The following is an 18,431-nucleotide window of genomic DNA, read 5'->3' as shown; positions in this document are numbered from 1 at the left end:
TGATTAATGGGCAAGTTATGTTTGACTCAATTGATTGAGATAGCAGAGAATGTATGAGACCTGTGCACTTCATGTTAATGTGGGTGTTCAAAAATCCAAGTTGTTGGAAAAATACATTTGGCCTGGCTGAAACCCATGCTACAAAGGAGAAGCAACAAAGGTGGAAGTTAACAAAGGAATAGAAAAGAAAGTTGTGAATAGTGTTTCTTGGACGAGAGGAAGTCAGATGTTGTGGGTATGTTTGCCGAGCTGGGAAGTTGATTTGCAGATACTTCGTCCCCTGTTCTGGGTGACAGCTTCAGTACTTTGGAGCCTCCTGTGAAGCGCTGCTGTACTGTGTCTTCTGGAATTTATTTGGTTCCCTTTTGCTGCTTCCGGTTGCTGGTTCCAGTTGTTCGTTGTAGTGGCTGACATATTGGTCTAGGTTGATGTGTTTGTTGATTGAGTCTGTGGATGAGTGCCATGCTTTTAGAAATTCTCTGGCTGTCCTCTGTCTAGCTTGTCCTATGATCGTTGTGTTGGCCCAGTCGAATTTATGGTCCTTGTCATCTGTGTGTATGGCTACTGGGGCCAGCTGGTATTTAGTGGGTAGTTGGTATTTGTGCTGTGGATTGTTAGTTGTCTGTCTGTTTGTCCTATATACTGTTTCATGCAGTGTAGAGGAAGATGTACTGCAGTTTGTCAAGGTTCAATCAATGCTACATGTTAACATCCATTAATGACTTTAGACTAGTGGGTCAGAATACAATTTCCAAGTTTGCAGATGACACAAAACTTGGAAGTATGTTAAACAATGATAAATGTAGTCATAGACCTCATGGAGGTACAGGCATGTTGGTGGAATGGGGAGGCACATGAATTCAATGCAAAATACATTTGTGGGCACAATTTGATCAGAAGAATGTACCAGATGAATACAAACTATTGGGAAGAAAAGAGACTTGTGGATGTCTGTGCAAAATTATTTATTGGCTCATCCTGCAAATTTCAAAGAAGTTAATAAAGAGTGGGGAGTCCTGGTCTTTTTTTTTAAAACATGGTAGGCAGAATGAAAGCAAAAGAATGAACTAAACCTACATAAAGCACAGGTTTACCCCAACTTGGAGCACTGTGTCTAACTTCCTGACCTATGCTTTCAAAAGAGAAGTGAAGGCTTTGAAGAAGATGCAGAAGAAAATTGCTCACATTGTTTCAAGGGTGTGCGATTATGTTTACCTGGATAGGTTGGAGAAGCTGAGGTTGTTCAGAGCAGAGACAGTAAGATGTCTTACTTTCAAAAGTCATTAAAGGTAGGATTGTGTAAATAGAAGCGTTCTTGCTGGCTGAAATGTTAATATTGGAAGGGCTTGGACTTGAAAGTGATTGAAGAAGCAGAGGTGAAACAAGCGGAAGAAAGTTTTCCTGACCTTTGACTGCTGCTGGAGCTACAGCCCCAAAAGTACCGCCTAGCCCTAATTTCCTTTCCTTAAATGAGGGTTATTTAATGAAGTTGATGGATGCTAAAGCTGAGAATATGACTGTCCTCATCCACTGTCAATGTTTAGAACACCAACAATGTCACTGCATGTTAGGTAATAGGAGCATCTGAATGCCTAGATCAGAGAGTATGGTGCTGGAAAAGCACAGAAGATCCAGCAGCATCCGAGGAGCAGGAAAATCAACGTTTCAGGCAAAGGCCCTTCATCAGGAATGAGGCTGAGAGCTCAAGGGTGGAGTGATAAATGGGAGCCAGGGTGGAGGTCAGTGGGGATTGCTGGGGTGACAGTGGCTGAGAGTAAGATAGGTGGATGGAGGTGGGAGTGAAGGTGATAGGTCAGAGGGATGGGTGGAGCATATAGGTGGGAAGGAAGATGGACAGGTCATGAGGGCGGTGCTGAGCTGGAAGGTTGGAACTGGGATAAGGTGGGGGAGGAGAAATGGCGAAACTGGTGAAGTCCACATTGGTGCCATGGGGTTGGAGGGCCCCAAGGTGGAAGATGTGTTCTTCCTCCAGGAGTCAGGTAGGTTAGGGTGTGGTGTTGGAGGAAACCCAGGACCTGCATGTCCTTGGCGGAGTTGGAGGGGTGTTGAAGTGTTTGGTCACGGAGCAGTGGGATTGGTTGGTGCAGGTGTCCTGGGGATGTTCTCTGAAGCGCTCCATGAGTAGGCGTCCTATCTCCCAAACACTGGCATCTCCAAGTCAATGTAGAGGAGACCACATCAGGAGCAATGGATGCAATAACTGACATTTGGAAGTGTAGGTGAAACTGATGGGTATGGAAGGCTCCTTTGGGGCTTTGGACAGAGGTGAGGGGGTGCTGTGGATGCAGGTTTTGCAATTCCTGCGGTGGCAGGGGAAGGTGCTGGGAGGGGAGGATGGGTTATCGGGGGAGGGTGCGGGGAGCGTTGTCCTGACATGTTTTGCCTAGATCACTTGTTAGGCCTTTCTTAATAATTCAGCTGAGATGAAAAATGAGGAGTTGTGATGATGATGATTAGATATTTAGAATGCACTACTTGACAATAGGATGGGTACAAATTCAAGAGTAGCCATCAGAAGGGAATTAAATAATTACTTGACGTGGGGTCACGGGGAAATGGTGAAAGAGAGGGAGAGTGAGATTTACTGGATTAGTTTTCAAAACTTGATGATCATCCACCTTTTGCCGTAAAACGCTGAGTCAATTTTCTGAATAATTATAATTCAAATGATCTGATTTTAAACTGTTGTTAAGCCGTGAATTTCTTGTCTCTTTTCTGTGGTAAAATTGTTTTAAAAGGCGGTTTTGCTTTAAATGAGTGCAGCTGGTGTTGGTGTAATCATTAATTGGGTTAACATTTGATATAATCTTCCATTCCCAGAAGTAGTTATACAATGATACTGTAAAGTGAGGCTGCAGTCTTCGAAATCTTGGTCTGCTGACCATCACTATACAGCTGCAGGTTTGAAAAACAAGTCAAATTCTTGGCTCGAAGAGAATGACCTACTTTTCCTCCATTTCTTTTGTGTAAACAAAATGTATTTCAAAGTGAATGTGGAGCAAGCTTTTTCCATCAATGTCCCTTATCATTTTTTAAAGCCTTGATTGTTTGTTTTGCTGTAGTGGCACAGGTACTGCCTGGCCTCTGGTTTCTTGCTGAAGTGCATGTTATTTGTGTGTCCATAGTAGACATTGCAATTGAGAGCATTGTTCCTCCTCATCTGCAGTTTACATTTCGCTTGCAGGCTCAGACAATCTCTGGAGCAGGAAACCTAGACATCCAAATGCTGAGATTGTTTCTTAGCTATAGCAGTCTATTAGATCAAAATTATGTTGAAGTAATATATTCCACATGTCTGTGGCATGGGGATGAACAATGAGTGGAAGGTTAGTGAAAAGAAACTGCCAACATCAAAAGAAAGCCCATTTACACTGGTATCAAGATAATAGGATGGCATTAGACACAAGATTATCCTTTCTACTCTACGGGCATGGTCACAAACTCTGCCTGGTATTTAAAACACCTATTTTCCATCATAACCCAATGCTTGAGGCCAGTTAGAGTTCCAAGTCTTTTATGATTTTCAAAATCTGTGTTTCAATGCAGATTCAGAATGGTTCTCTCTCTCACTCTTTTTCTCTCTCTGTATGTCTGTCTCTCTCTCTCCTTGCAGGACATCTTCAATTTCCAGGTATCTCCAAACTTGAATCCCTATCAATTAAATGAACTTGCCATTCGGAAACAGCTGACCAACCATGGAAAAGAGAATGAGGAATTCAATCCTCGAGATTTTGTGCTGCGCGTAAGTGGAAAGCAGGAATACCTGTTTGGCGAGCAACCACTGATTCAATTCCGGGTATGTTGCCAGAACTTGCACCAAATATTACAGGAAGTTTTGTAAAATATGAAGTGATTAATTTGTGTGCTTCTTACATGACATGTAACTACTACGTTGTAGGTGGGCAAAGGTAAAAGCTCCAATATTTAAATCTTTTGGAGCTTAATATTTGTGTCATATACATAAACATTTTAGATGAAACGTGTACATTGCATTAACCATTAAGACTTCTGCCAAACTTTATTTGCATAAAGAAAACTGCAATCTTTTTACTTTCAAATCAATGGGTTTCTTAAAATATCCTTTCTTTATATTTGTTTAATTTTCCCATAATCTATGCCCACCACACCTTGCTAGTTTTAATCATTTGTGACATTTATTAGGAGAATACCAGTTTTTCTCATTCTGCCTTTCTTTAAGGCATTTCCAAATGCTTGCGCTGGAAGATTGTATACAAGTTGTTGAAATCCAACTCTCCTTTCTGCTTAAAAACATTATTGATGAAAAACAAAATCAGTCACCCAGAAAATGGGCGGCACGATGGCACAGTGGTTAACACTGCTGCCTCATAGCACCAGAGACCCAGGTTCAATTCCCACCTCAGGCAACTCTCTGTGTGGAGCTTGCATGTTCTCCTCATGCGTGGATTTCCTCTGGGTGTTCCGGTTTCCTCCCACAGTCCAAAGGTGTGCAGGTGAGGTGAATTGGTCATGCTGAATTGCCCGTAGTGTTAAGTGAAGGGATAAATGTAGGGGATTGAGTCTGGGTGGGTTGCTCTTCGGAGGGTTGGTATGGACTCGTTGGGCTGAAGGGCCTGTTTCCACACTGTAAGTAATCTTTTAAAAAAAAGTTTGGTATTTGCTAAAGGAATCAAGCAATCTTGTTCAGCATTTGTTGCGCTGAAGTAATGATTTTGTCCCCATTTGCTAGATTATAGCTCAAAACATCAAATGGACAGATTGCAACAAAACCTGGTATGCAGATAAGATATGACAAGGAAAAAGAAATTGGCTTTTACGAAATGGATTTGATTGTGATTTTCTTTTGTTTGAAAGGATATGTTCTCATTGAGTGAAAGGGCAAATTGACACTTTTCATCAATGTTATGAGTTATTTAATTTAGAACATAATATGATTGACTGTTTCATCTGTAATGATGAAGTTTGTTGCGGTTGTCAAAATGTAAGTATAGTTGTCCGAGCAGATTGTTGGATTTGAGTTATTCATGATACCTCAGTGAGATAGAAGCTGCCCAGAAAAAAACAATAGATTATCAGATAGATATGGAAAAGCCTCAAGGAAGAGCTGAGTAATTGTAATAGCATTGAGTTTCCTATATCTCTTACAACAACATTCTCTGTTGTTTTGTTTTTGGGTGCCCCCTGCCACAGCCTCTTGGATTATGTGTTTAAACCTCTCAGATGCGATAAAGTTCCTTCTGCATTTCTTCACCTTACTTGACTGAGATTGTATGAACAGCTAACAAATGTAATTCCTGCAACTGTATTTGCCTTGAATTGTCAACCGATCGATGGAATCCCAAATACTGCAAGATGGTTACAAAATGCATGGCCACTATCACGACATTGTAACTTTTAATCTAACTAGTATTGCAGAAAATGTAGAAATGTGATACAAAGTGATGTACTTACTATAAATAGCACCTACAAATTACAAAAAAATTATAGAACCACTCATTACAGAAGGCGGAGTCGAAGAAGCTTCCCCTTCAGAACAAATTAACTTCAAAACAGATTTTTGCTGAAGTCTTGCTATTATTAACTACTTGTATGTTGCTACACCCAGTACCTTCTGATAGTCAATCAGTGACTCTCTCTCTAGTGTAAGTAGTTAATAAGATCAGATATATTAAAATGATTCCTGATCGAGGTACTAGAATTTTAGTTGTGGCATTCAGATCCCCTCCCAGCTAGGTGTAAATGCTCACGTGTACCACTCAATGAATTAAGTGCTGATGGTATTACCCAGTAGCCAGGAGGATTATTTACAATGAGTGTATGCTGGTGTCCTTGTAATGTGAATAGTCCAGTTATTGCAGTCAAGCTGCTCTGGGAGGAGGGGCACACTTTCTTCTGCTGGAAAAGTGGGAAGAGTTTAGACACATCTTTTTTAAAAAAACAATCGGGAGCTAACAAGACACAATAAAATATAGGCTTCTAGGTGTTCAGTGCCATCAGTTGCAGCATAATAGCTGTTCTGAGTTGACCAGCACTTGTGTGCTGTTGCTCCACTGAGATGGTTTTCATAACCATGTATATTTTTGTATTATTCCAGGGCTCTTCACAGAAGCATTATAAAACAAAATATGACACCGAGATACATGAGAAGATATTAGGTTAAATGACAAAACTTTGGTTAACAGGGTAGTTTTGAGATAGTGTAGTAAAAGAGGAAAAGAGACATGGAGGTGTATGGAGGGTACCTAGTGCAAGTGAAAGTGCAATCACCAAGGTAGAAAAATTAAAATAAGGGATACTCAAGAGTCCAGAATTAGATGTGTACACATATTTTGTGGGGTTAGAGGAGATTATAAATCGGTTTGGACTGAGTCCAGGGAAGAATTTGAAAATAAGGATAAGAATTTTAAAGTCAGGACATCACCTGACCAGAGCCAGTGCAAGACACTGAACACTGGTGACAGGACTTGGTGCAAATGAAGACGTGAATGGATCAGTTTTGGACTTACTCACATTTACAGGGTAGAACATGGAAGAGCAGCCAGAATAGCAGAGGTAAAGGAATGGGGTTAGGGTGTCAACAGTAGAAGAGCTCAGATAGGATTGAAGTTGGACGATGATTCAGATGTGAAATAAGGCAGTCCTTGTGATGGCAAACATTTATTGGAAGCTTAATTTGGGGTACAATGTGAAATCAAGATTGCAAACAAAGTACACTTGGTTCTCTCATGTAACAGCAATTTTTTCAGGAGTAAAATTGTAATTTATCATCCTTTCAAATTTCCATTTGGAAATTTCTCATTTTCAAATTTATATTTGTTACTACACTGTCTGCATGGCTTGTATTTTTGACTCTACATTTCTGTATGTGGGGAGGAAGATCCTACTATATGGTTTAAGTGTCCCTCTGGACGAGAGCAAGATATCCCATGCAATCCTTGATTTCTTTACCTTTTCCAGTATATAAGAAATTGCGTGTCAAAAGGACTCCATCCTCAGCTGACATTAGTGGACTGTAGCACAATTAAGGAGATGTGTGATCGCGAAATGTCAGCTATTGGTATGGCATTGCATCGGAAATCATCCAATCTTCCTCTTCCTTTGCCACCCAAGAGACGGACCATATCTGTAAGTGATTCTGTTAGTAGCTTTCCTCTTGATTTAGTATGTATTATTTTTAAAAAACTGATCTTTTAATTTGCATTTTTTAATCAAATGTGTCATGTTAAAGTTTCAAGCATAGCTACTTCAGATTTCCATAATGTTAGCTATTCTCTGTTGGATTGTGGTGGGGACACTATGACTGGCTCCTCTGCTTTTAAGTATGGCTGAAAATTTACTTGAGATCTGGTGACATCCAGTTTCTAACCTTGAATTCAGATGAATAGGGAACAGCTGGGTTGCCCATCGAAGTATAATCTGCAAAAAGTCTAACTGCTTGCGAAGGGGTCAGAAAGGAAAGAACAATTGGAAAAAATGAGCATGGTATAACCTGCTCAAATATACTACCCTTGGCAATATTAATTATAAAATTGTTTATTTCAAGAAAAAATGGTTACCCAGAAATCAAGTAAAAGTCTCTTTACCTCCCAGTTAGTCAGTTGGTAGCAGTTTTGCCCCTATGTCTGAAGACCTGGTCTGAAATATCAGCTAAAGGTCCATGCTAAAAATTGCTGCCCTGTTGAAGGTACCTTCTTTCAAATGAGACATCCAGCTGTCCTATGAAGTGGATATAAAGCATCAGATGGCAGTATTTTGAAAAAGAGCAGGGAGTTCTCCTTGGAGTCTCCATCAATATTTATTCCTTGTCCAGCACCTATGTAAGATAATATGATAGTAATTACGTTGCTCTTTATGCAAAATTACATTGGAGGTGAGGCACATTAGGCTAGCACTGAAGTTGCTATGGAAATTAGATGAATGCAATTCTTTTTAAATGATAGTTTCCTTGTCTGGTGTAAAATGGTAACATCTTTTGAAAGGTACTGTCGTTGGTAAGTGCAATTGTGTATTTTTTTTCTAAAGTACTGTTCAATGAGAAGCTATGGTTTCCATTGACTGTCAGTGAAATTACATTTGCAGTGTTGTACATTCAGTGTCAGTGAACCCAGGATTATGAGTGGAAGGAAATGTCTGAAAATAGATTTGCTGTGCTCTATTCTAATGATAGAAAAGCAAGTAATTGTCCCATTGTGTCTAGAATTAAAGGTTGAATGTTTAACACTGAGTTAATGCAAATTTGTCTATTTCTATGCTTCAAGGTATAGAAATTTTTGTTAAAAAAAAACTACCTTTTGAAGTTGAATTAAAATCCATTTGGAGCATTAATACCCCTTCAGAAATTCCATGCATATCTCACCAATCATTAGCTTCCTTCATCATCTCCAACAAATACAACTGAATTTAACGAAAACTGTCTCCTGCAGTAATTCTCTGACATTCCATGTGTTATTTATGACTTCCTTGTTAACAGCAGAGTCATGCAAACTCTTTTGCCAGCTGTGCTTTCCTTATGCTTCCTAGAAATAGCTTTATCACTTATTTACTAAATATAACTAACAGCCTGAAACTGAAATAGGTGTAAAATAACTAGGAAAAAATTAATTGACCTAAAAATGCACCACTCCTTTGGTTCACAATGGTTTACTGTAATTTAATCACTTTGTGAGGAGTTTAGCTTTAGTGTAACTGCTTTAATGACACACCATGGTTTCCAAAGTTTTGCTCAGCACCTGACTTCTTAAGTTGAAACCTCATACTGTAAGCAGATCCCAATTAATGCATTGTTTTGAAAAGATATTTTCTAATGTACCTATTCAGATATGTTATTACACACAATGCTGTTTTTGATACCACACTTAACGATTACTGTTCCAAGATCAAAGTTGCTTATTTGTTTATTTTCTCTACCTTGTTTACTAGCAAATGGCAGGTAATGTTTGGGATATAAACAGTCCTTTCAAGATTGTTCTTGCTCATGGGATCAAAATAAATGCAGATGAAGCACTACGAGTAAGTACTGTAAAGAACTCTTTAATTTGAATGATAAAAATGTGTATTCTTTCCTATAAAATTCTGAGTTGAAGCAGAGGACATCTGCCCACAAATTTGTATTAATCAAAGTTTTGAGGTGGCCAAGAAGGCTTTTGTGGAACCTGATTTACCTGCAAATGTGTTCCATGTTATTTTTACTGTTTAAAAACAGCAATGCAGTAATGTGTGAACAAAATCTTGGTTTTCTGAGCTTTTTGCAGCCTGACTTTGTAATGGGCATTACAAACTGTCAGGAGTTAGCTCCAGAAAAGCTCAGCAATCTTCTACAGCTGACTATGCTGTCTTTAGAGTCATAAAGATGTACAGCACAGAAACAGAGCCTTCAGTCCAACTCGTCCATGCTGATCAGATATCCCAACCTAATCTAGTCCCATTTGCCAGCACTGGGCCCACATTCCTCCTAAACCCTTCCTATTCATATATCCATCCAGGTGCCTTTTAATATTATAATTTTACCAGCTTCTGCCAGTTCCTCTGGCAGCTCATTCCATACACACACCACTCCCTCTGTGTGAAAAGGTTGCCCCTTATGTCGCTTTTAATTCTTTCCCTTCTCACCTTTAATCTATGCCTTCTAGTTCTGGACTCCCCAAACCAGAGAAAAGTTCTTGTCTATTTACTCTATCCATTCACCTCATGATTTAATAAACCTCTGTAAGGTCACTCCTCAGTATCTGACGCTCCAGGGAAAACAGCCCAGCCTCTTCAGTCTCTACCTATAGCTCAAACCATCCAACCCTGGCAACATCCTTATAAATGTTTTCTGAACCCTTATAAGTTTCACATTTTTCTGATAGGAGGGAGACCAGAATTGCACACAGTATTCCAAAGGTAACCTAACCTATATCCTGTACAGCCCAGCAGGCCCTCCCAACTCTTATTCTGAATGCACTGACCAATAAAGGCAAACTTACTAAACGCCTTCTTCACTATCCTATCTACCTGCGACTCCACTTTCAAGGAACTATGAAGCTGCACTCCAAAGTCTCTCTTATCAGCAATACTCCCCGGGATCTTACCATTAAGTGTATAAATCCTGCCCTGATTTGCCTTTCCAAAATGCAGCACCTCACATTTATCTAATTTAAACTCTATTTGCCACTCCTCAGCCCATTGTCCCACTGCTCAAATTCCCGTTGTACTCTGAGGTAACCTTCTTCGCTGTCCACTACACCTCCAATTTTATGTCATCTGCAAACTTACTAACCATACCTCCTATGTTTGCATCCAAATCATTTATATAAATGATGAAAATAGTGGACCCAGCACTGACTTGTGTGGCACATAGCTGGTCACAGGCCTCCAGTCTGAAAAGCAACTCTCCACCACCACTCTCTGTCTTCTACCTTCAAGCCAGTTCTGTATCCAAATGGCTAGTTCTCCCTGTATTCCATGTAATCTGACCATTCTAACCAGTCTACCATGCAGAACCTTGTTAAACACCTTCTTGAAGTCCATATAGATCACGTCCACGGCTCTGCCCTCATCAATCCTTTTAGTTATATCTTCAAAAAACTCAATTAAGTTAGTGAAACGAGCACAAAGTCACGTTGACTGTCTCTAATCAGTCCTTGCCTTTCCAAATCCATGTAAATTCTGTCTCTCAGGTCTCCTTCCAACAACTTGATGTCAGGCTCACTGGTCTATAATTCCCTGGCTTGTCCTTACCACTTTTCTTAAACAGTGGCACCACGTTAGCCAATGTCCAGTGTTCTGGCACCTCAATTGTTGCTTTCAATGATCCAAATATCTCAGCCCAGAAATCACTTTTCTAGCTTCCCACAGAGTTCTAGAGAATACCTGATCAGGCCTGGGGATTTATCCACCTTTACATTATTTGCTAAAACTATCTCATGACCTCTTTTAGTCCTCCTGATCTCCCTCTATAATATGGACATTTTTTCCCATATTCTGTATCTTCCATATCCTTCTCCACAGTAAACACTGCAAAATACTTGGTTAGTATCTCTCCCATCTCCTGTGGTTCCACATGTTGGCTGCCTTGCTGATCTTTAAGGGGTCCTATTCTTTGAGGAGAAAGTGAGGACTGCAGATGCTGGAGATCAGAGCTGAAAATGTGTTGCTGGAAAAGCGCAGCAGGTCAGGCAGCATCCAAAAAAACAGAAGATTCGATGTTTCGGGCATAAGCCCTTCTTCCAGCAACACATTTTCAGCAGGGGTCCTACTCTTTCCCTAGTTACCTTTTTGTCCTTCATGTATTTGTAGAATCCCTTTGGACTCTCTTTAACCCTATTTGCTAAAGCTATCTCACGTCTCCTTTTTGTCCTCCTAATCTTCCTCTTAAATGTACTCTTACTGCCTTTAGTCACTTCTAGGAATTCACTTGATCCCTGCTGTGTATATATCCCTGACATATGCTTCCTTTTGCTTGACCAATCCCTCAATTTCTCTAGTCATCCAGCATTCCTTACTCCTACCAGGGTTGCCCGTCACCCTAACAGGACTCTCATTAACTCTTTTATTAAGACTTCTCATTTTCCTGCCATACCTTTACCTGTGAACATTTCCCATTTCCATCCCACCCCCCCCAACAACTTTTGAAAGTTCTTACCTTCAAAATTGTTCTTCCTCCATTTTAGAATTTCAACTTTTAGATCTGGTTTACCCTTTTCCATTATTATTTTAAAACTCGTAGAATTATCAATGTGACACAGTCTGCCATGTTGTCAGTGCAGCCAAACACATTGTGTTACAATGACTATGTGTATACAGCCTCAGAGAGCAGTAATTACAGCTTCGATTCTGCGATGTTCAAAAATAGTTTAATATCACCAATCAGGAAGACAAATCTGCTCCTCATTCTATTCTGTGAAATAGTGCCTCAAATAACCAAGAAGTAGTGCATATGTACACTTTCAGACGAGTTGCAATACTCAGTACCAATGCGCAATAGCTCCTTCTTTGCACTGACAGTGTGTAATGTAATATGGTTCAGTCACCCAAAGCATGGCACAACTCCACGTGATGGCCCTGGCAGAAATACAATTGCAATCTAATAGTTTTCAGTAGGTCACCTTTTGGATACTTATTTTACTACTTGTACTAGGCGACATGACAATTGAACCTCTGTCTGTATTTCAACTTCAGTAGTATTCTGATTTTATTCGGAATATATTTGTATCCTTTCTAGAGAGAGAGAGAGAGAGAGAGAATGTCACCATTAGTGCAACTTGGTCTAGTTGATCTACATTTCCATTCTACTTCTTTCTATATTCTTTGCTCTCTTTGAATATTTATTTCTGTTTTCTGTCTCTCATGCCTCTGGCTATCCTTTTACTGTTTCCCTCTTCCAGAATATTAACACATCTCATTCCTTCTCATGTCTCAAGTGATACATTACATATTGTGTAAGAGCCAGCTGGGACTGTACTTTCCTGGCAATGGCCAAAGTGCCATGATTTGTGGCTGAGCCATCTCTGGCTCAAGGTCACTAGCCTGAACAGTAGTTACTCTCCTCCAGCTTTGCTAAAGTGATTTGGGAGAACTTCTTATAGAAATAGCTGAGTTATGAAAATTACTTAGAGATCGTGAGGACTGCAGATGTTGGAGAAGTTAGAGTTGATAAACTGTGGCACAGGAAAAAGCACAACAGGTCAGGCAGCATCTGAGGAACAAGAGAGTCGACATTTTGGACTTCCCCCTTCATCGGGAATGGGAAGAGGGCTGAGAAATAAATAGGGCAAGGGGAGTGGGACAAGGGGAAAGGTAGTTTGGATGGTGATAGGTGGGTGAAGGTAGAAGGTGATAGGTCGGTGGGAAGGAAGATGGACGGGTCAGGTCAAGAGGGCGGAGCTCTGTCAGAGAGTTGAATCTGGAATGGTCAGACAGGTGAGCTGGAAACTGGTGAATTTAATGTTGAAGCCACTCCCTCCCCTATTTATTTCTCAGCCCGGTTCCCCCTCCCTAGTCCTGATGAAGGGTTATGCCCGAACCATCGACACTATTGCTGCTCAGATGCTGCCTGACTTGCTGTGCCTTTTTCCAGTGCCACACTTTATTGACTAGGAAAATTACTTTAAGAGTAGAGCGTGGTTTGACTGTTGGCTATGAAATTAAGACAATTATTATATTTGTCATTGTATGAATTATCTGTGCAGATTTGAAAGAGAATGATCAAGGGTGTGGCAAACAAAGTAAATGGAGAGAGAAAATGTGCACTTGTCCATTTTGGCAAGCAGAGCTAAAATTAATGATATTATCTGAACAATGAGAGATTGTACATCTGATGCAAGGAACCTGGAGCTCCTACTCCATGAAGTGCAAAAGGCCAGTATGTAGTCACAGGAAATGATTCGGAGGCTGATAAAATGGTATTATTTATTGTGAGTGGGAATTGAATATTGAATTGGAGAGTTTATGTTTCAATTATATAAGGCAGGGTTGTTTAAGGAAGGCCATAAGGGCATTGTAGGAAGTTCAGGTTAAAACCTGAAGTGGACAGGTTGACTTGTCAGGAAAGATTGGACTGACTAGGTATGTATCTTCTGGTGTTGAGCTGTATAGAGGTGATTGGATCAAAGCACCCAAAATCCTGAGGACTCTTGACAGGGAAGATGTGGAGGTGGTGCTTTCTCTTATGAGATGACTTTTTTTATTAACAACAAAGTGTTGTCGTTTCAAAACTGAGTCGAGGCAAGATTTTATTTCAAAAAGCGGGTTGAGTCTTTGGAAGTTTCTGTATTTAAAATTATAATCAAATTAGCCATGATCTCTTTAAATGGTGAGGCGAGCTTGAGGGGCTTCCATCTGCTCCTTTACTCGTATGACACTTTTGCCTGGAATGTCTTTATATTGAAGCTTCTGAGTCCGCATTGACAAGTCCTGTACACAAAAATTATATTGGTTACATTGGTAATGGTTTTAGCAGTCATGGAGTCCTGACAGTACGGAAGGAAGCCATTCAATCCATTTGAATTTGCATTGATCATCCCACCCAGACTAAACCTTTTCCTATGACCCCACATTTCCTATTGTTAATCCACCTGGCCTGCAATTCCCTGAACACTGCAGCCAATTTCATTATGTCAAATCCACCTAACCTGCATATCTTTGGACTGTGGAGGAAACTGGAATACCTGAAGGAAACACACGCAAACACTGGGAGAATGTGCAAAACCCAGGTCCCTGGCACTGTGAGGCAGCAGTGCAATCCACTGAGCCACCGTGCTAGTCAGTGGCGAATTAATAATACTTGCCATTCAGTACACTGACAGCTGCACACACAGATTTGGAGGGTTTTTGATAACAATGTACAGTAATTAGAGAACTGTTTCAGCACAGTCCCCTTTGCTAGGAGATCTGAGAACTGTTTCAACAACCGGTTTTCTTCAAACAAACAGCAAACGAAACACACACACACACACATATACACACATATACACACACACACACACACACTCTAACGCAGCAATACTGCATGCTCTTCCAGTTTCAGGAAAGAATCAAACACCTGATTTCATTTCAAAACGTGATCAAGAAGAACTCCTTTTGGCACATTATCTGTGTTCTTCCTATTAGATTACAAAAAAAAATACACAATGGTAAAGTGGAGTTGTTTGTGAATTGAATCTTTGTGTGGTGGAAAGGGATCGAAGTAAACTTCCTTTTGCTCTTTTGTCAGTTTTACTACAAATGTCATCATGAAAGGATTCCCCAATTTGTGTTCACACTGATAACAAACAGAATTTCATCCCAAATCTATGAAAAACCCACAAATTAATTTAATACATGCAAATAATAATGTGTTGATAGTTCTCTATTTAGTCATTTATTGTAATAGAATGTTTGCTGCAATTTTGAGTCCTCTGCAATCAATTTTAACTCTGAATGATTTTAAGCCCAGTTTTTTTTTAATTGGCTGATTCCAATTCTGGAATACCTGTTTTAAAGAGAAAAAGAGATGAGGTTTATCAAGAGTTTATCAAACATAGCAAGTATGTGCTTGATGTTTGATTGAGTCTATCTGCTGTACAGCCTTGGTAAGTTAGGTTTGTGTTATTGCAGTGATTTATATGTGAAGAAAATCCCATTGGTCATGACTTTGTAAAAAGGATTTCACATGGACCCTCTTGTGAAATTGCACTGTAATTCTGAAACAGTCCTTTGCGTTTTGCCACGGCCCAGATCCTAATCATGTATTTTGTTTTGTTCTCTAGGTTCAGGTCAGGGCTGGGATTTTCCATGGAACTGAACTTCTTTGTAAATCTGTTGTAAGCAATGAGATTTCTGGAAAAAATGACCTTGTATGGAATGAGACACTGGACTTTGAAATAAACGTTTGTGATCTGCCAAGAATGTCCCGACTCTGTTTTGCTGTGTATGGGGTGATGGATAAAGTGAAGAAACAGAAATCAACAAAGAACGTGAACAAATATCAGACCATCCGGAAAGCAGGAAAAGTGGTGAGTTTCTCAATGTTGTAATTTTTATCTACGCTTTCTTAGTGTTGCTTAGACAAAATCCTGACAGGAACTGTGGTAAGTGGTTTCATTTTGTAAAGGCTCTGCAGTTAATTTGCAATAACAGCCTGGAAACTCAACTGGCGCTTTAAACATCCAGACTGTTCAGACTCTCCTGCTTGTTTCCTTCTTTAAAGGCAGTCCCTATAACTTGTGTCTTTTACCAGATTATTGATCACCTGTCCTGATATCTAATGTGATCTAATGTCTAATTTTATTTTATGGGGCAGTAAAAAGCCTGGTGACATTTTGAATACATTTAAAGGCATGGCATTAATGTCAAATTATTGCTGTTATTGACACCAGAATAAAATATCCTGAGGACTCTGAGAAGAAAGAGTCTTAATCTGCTTCGTTTAGGAATCAGCTCAATCTGTTATTGTGTTGTTGTTGCCATAATCTTACCAGACCATAGAGGCTGCTCTCTCATTAGAGAGAAATAACTGGTGGTGAATCAACCTGAGACCCACCAGACCTCAAGTGAGGGAAGAGGTTGAGAAGGAGAGTCTGCCATGGTAACCTCAAACCAGTGATGGGAATTAAACCCACGCTATTGGCGTCACACTGCTCTGCAATCCAATAATCCAGCCAACGGAGCTTAACTGATTAATCTGTTATACTTTACATACTTTTTTTTACTTTACATACTTTTGAAAAGGTTACATTGGTGCAAAACTTCACACCAACAAGATTGTGTGAATGTGTTCCTAATTATGATGCAAAATAGTTTAATTCTATTGCTTGTAATCACAAGCTATAATTTGGCAAGGCAGAAGTTATTTGTCTTTAACATGCTGTGTGGCTTGAGGGAGTAGTGGGGGCCTGGAATTTTAATTCATGGTTTGGGTTTGCTACTCCAATTCACGTTTTCTCCTTGCTTATCAGGTTTAGACAAGAGTTGGCCAGGACTCCATCTAGTGGATCAGCAGTACCTTACCAGCTGTTGATCAAAAAATTCCAGGTCTCACCCTGATAAGTCATATCCCTGCACTTGGAATCCTAAATTCCATGTTCTATCAATTCTCCCATTTGCCTCTGGTTGTCTTGTTTAATTTGGTCTTCTGGGCAACATTTTATCGCCTCCGATCTAGCGTGGGACTGGATGATTGTACAGAATGAGCAAGATGCACCAACCTTTTTAGCATCAGTTTTGTTGTTCCTCAGAGGGTGATCAATGCATGTAGTAGACTTTTGGGTCATAATCGTATGACCTCTGGTTTTTGAAGTAGGTTCTCCTAATTTAACACTCAAAGTTATGGTGTCATGTCAGTGAACCCACTCCACAGCCCCTCCGAGGCCAGAAGTGTTCAATGCTGTTGAAGCACAAGCTCCTTTGCACTGTTGCCCCCGCCCCCCACAATCAGTCCCACTCCCATTTTCTTACTGCTGTATCAATTGCTGCAATTAAATTAGTTCATTGCCTATGAAGTACTTTAACAAGTCCTAAGACTGCAAAAGGCACCAGTTAAATGTGAATCCTTCCTTCTCCATTAGCACTATCCAATTGCATGGGTGAACACTATGATATTTGACTTCAGAGGACAGCTGAAGAGTGGTGATCTGTCACTGCACTGCTGGTCATCATTCCCTGGTAAGTGTTCCCTTGGGAGCAACTTGTTCAAAGTGAATTCAAAAAGATAATTGTTACATTTTCAGAATTTATTTTCCAAAATCCAAGTAATTCACAAGTGAGTTATCCTTCAATTACCAGATGAATTGGAAGAAATGTTGAATCCCATGGGCACAACACAGACAAATCCATATACTGAGAATGCTACTGAGCTACATATTCAGTTTCATGAATACAGTAAAGTAGCAATTTTCTATCCTGCTTTCGACAAGGTAGGTTTAAATTGTATCTTAAACGTGATATTTATTTTTAAGTTTCTATTAGAACACGTTATTACTCCTGCTTGGATTTTGTTTCTGGACCCTGTTATAGTTTTCCTTGAAATGTTTTGGTGACATCTTCTGCTGCTCCTGGGCTATTTCAGAGAGGATGTAGTTCATTTTGTTTTTTTTTGTGTTAACTCTTTCTATTCAACAATATGAAATGAGGTGCAGCACAGTCAGATGCAAATTAAACTGCAACTCTACTGAACTTTGCTTCATTTGTCTGACACATCCATTCTTCAGTCTCGCCATTTCAGTAGATTGTCTTCAGCTATTCCCCACTATGTGGTCGGATTATGTCCCGAACCCAGAGATAACAGAACGACGTCCTTATCATGCTGCATTACGTAGTCAGTACCCTTTACTGGTGAATAACTAGCAAATGGGTGAATAAGAATAGTTTGGGAATAAGAAGATAGATTCACTTGGAGAGATAAGGAATCGCATCAATAAATGCCCATTTGAACCAAAAAAAGTTTGACTTGAACAATCTCTAATGCTTTGCTCACTCTAAATGACAAAAGTAAGGTATTTTTTATGGAACTACCATGGATTGGATTTGAATCTGACACATTGTATTGTCTGAAAAAACAAAGAAGAAGAAGTTTTTTTTTTGCAAATTCCAAATTGCACACAGCAGAGCATTGAACTTGAGCTTGTGGACTTGAAGGAAATTGTTGTGCCATTAACTCCTGTACCAACTCTTCAGCTCCTAGCTGGTTTGGCATAAACCCATTTTCTCATTTCTTTTTACCTCATTTGATTTGCTTCCTATCAAAATATCAATTTGATCTAATTTTAAATGTATTATTTTAAGTAACAATGAAACATGCTTTGTCTTTGTCTCACTGGTGGGGTTAATTTAACCTTCAATGCTGGGTTGATAAGTGATGGTAAAGATAAGCTGACCTGCCCAGATCTCACCCTTTTGATTCCAAGATGACCTACTTTTATCAAATTATAGCCCAGACAGAAAATCTGAAAATTCTTCCAGTGTGGGCGGGAAAA

General features: G+C 39.8%; 1 protein-coding gene across 2 annotated transcripts in view; it reads left to right on the top strand.

Annotated features, from left to right (window-relative positions):
• Positions 1-18,431, top strand: part of pik3cb (phosphatidylinositol-4,5-bisphosphate 3-kinase, catalytic subunit beta) — a 187,530-nt gene that overhangs the window by 98,216 nt on the left and 70,883 nt on the right. For both annotated transcript variants that reach the window (XM_060834867.1, XM_060834868.1), the window contains exons 5-10: positions 3,635-3,817; positions 6,958-7,125; positions 8,920-9,009; positions 15,228-15,473; positions 17,025-17,121; positions 17,242-17,372. In XM_060834867.1, coding sequence (XP_060690850.1) covers positions 3,635-3,817; positions 6,958-7,125; positions 8,920-9,009; positions 15,228-15,473; positions 17,025-17,121; positions 17,242-17,372 — 915 coding nt within the window. The remainder of the gene's footprint in view (positions 1-3,634; positions 3,818-6,957; positions 7,126-8,919; positions 9,010-15,227; positions 15,474-17,024; positions 17,122-17,241; positions 17,373-18,431) is intronic.

Source organism: Hemiscyllium ocellatum, chromosome 13 (assembly GCF_020745735.1).
Source record: "Hemiscyllium ocellatum isolate sHemOce1 chromosome 13, sHemOce1.pat.X.cur, whole genome shotgun sequence".
Taxonomy (NCBI): Eukaryota; Metazoa; Chordata; class Chondrichthyes; order Orectolobiformes; family Hemiscylliidae; genus Hemiscyllium; species Hemiscyllium ocellatum.
This window is presented reverse-complemented; position numbering and strand designations above follow the sequence as displayed.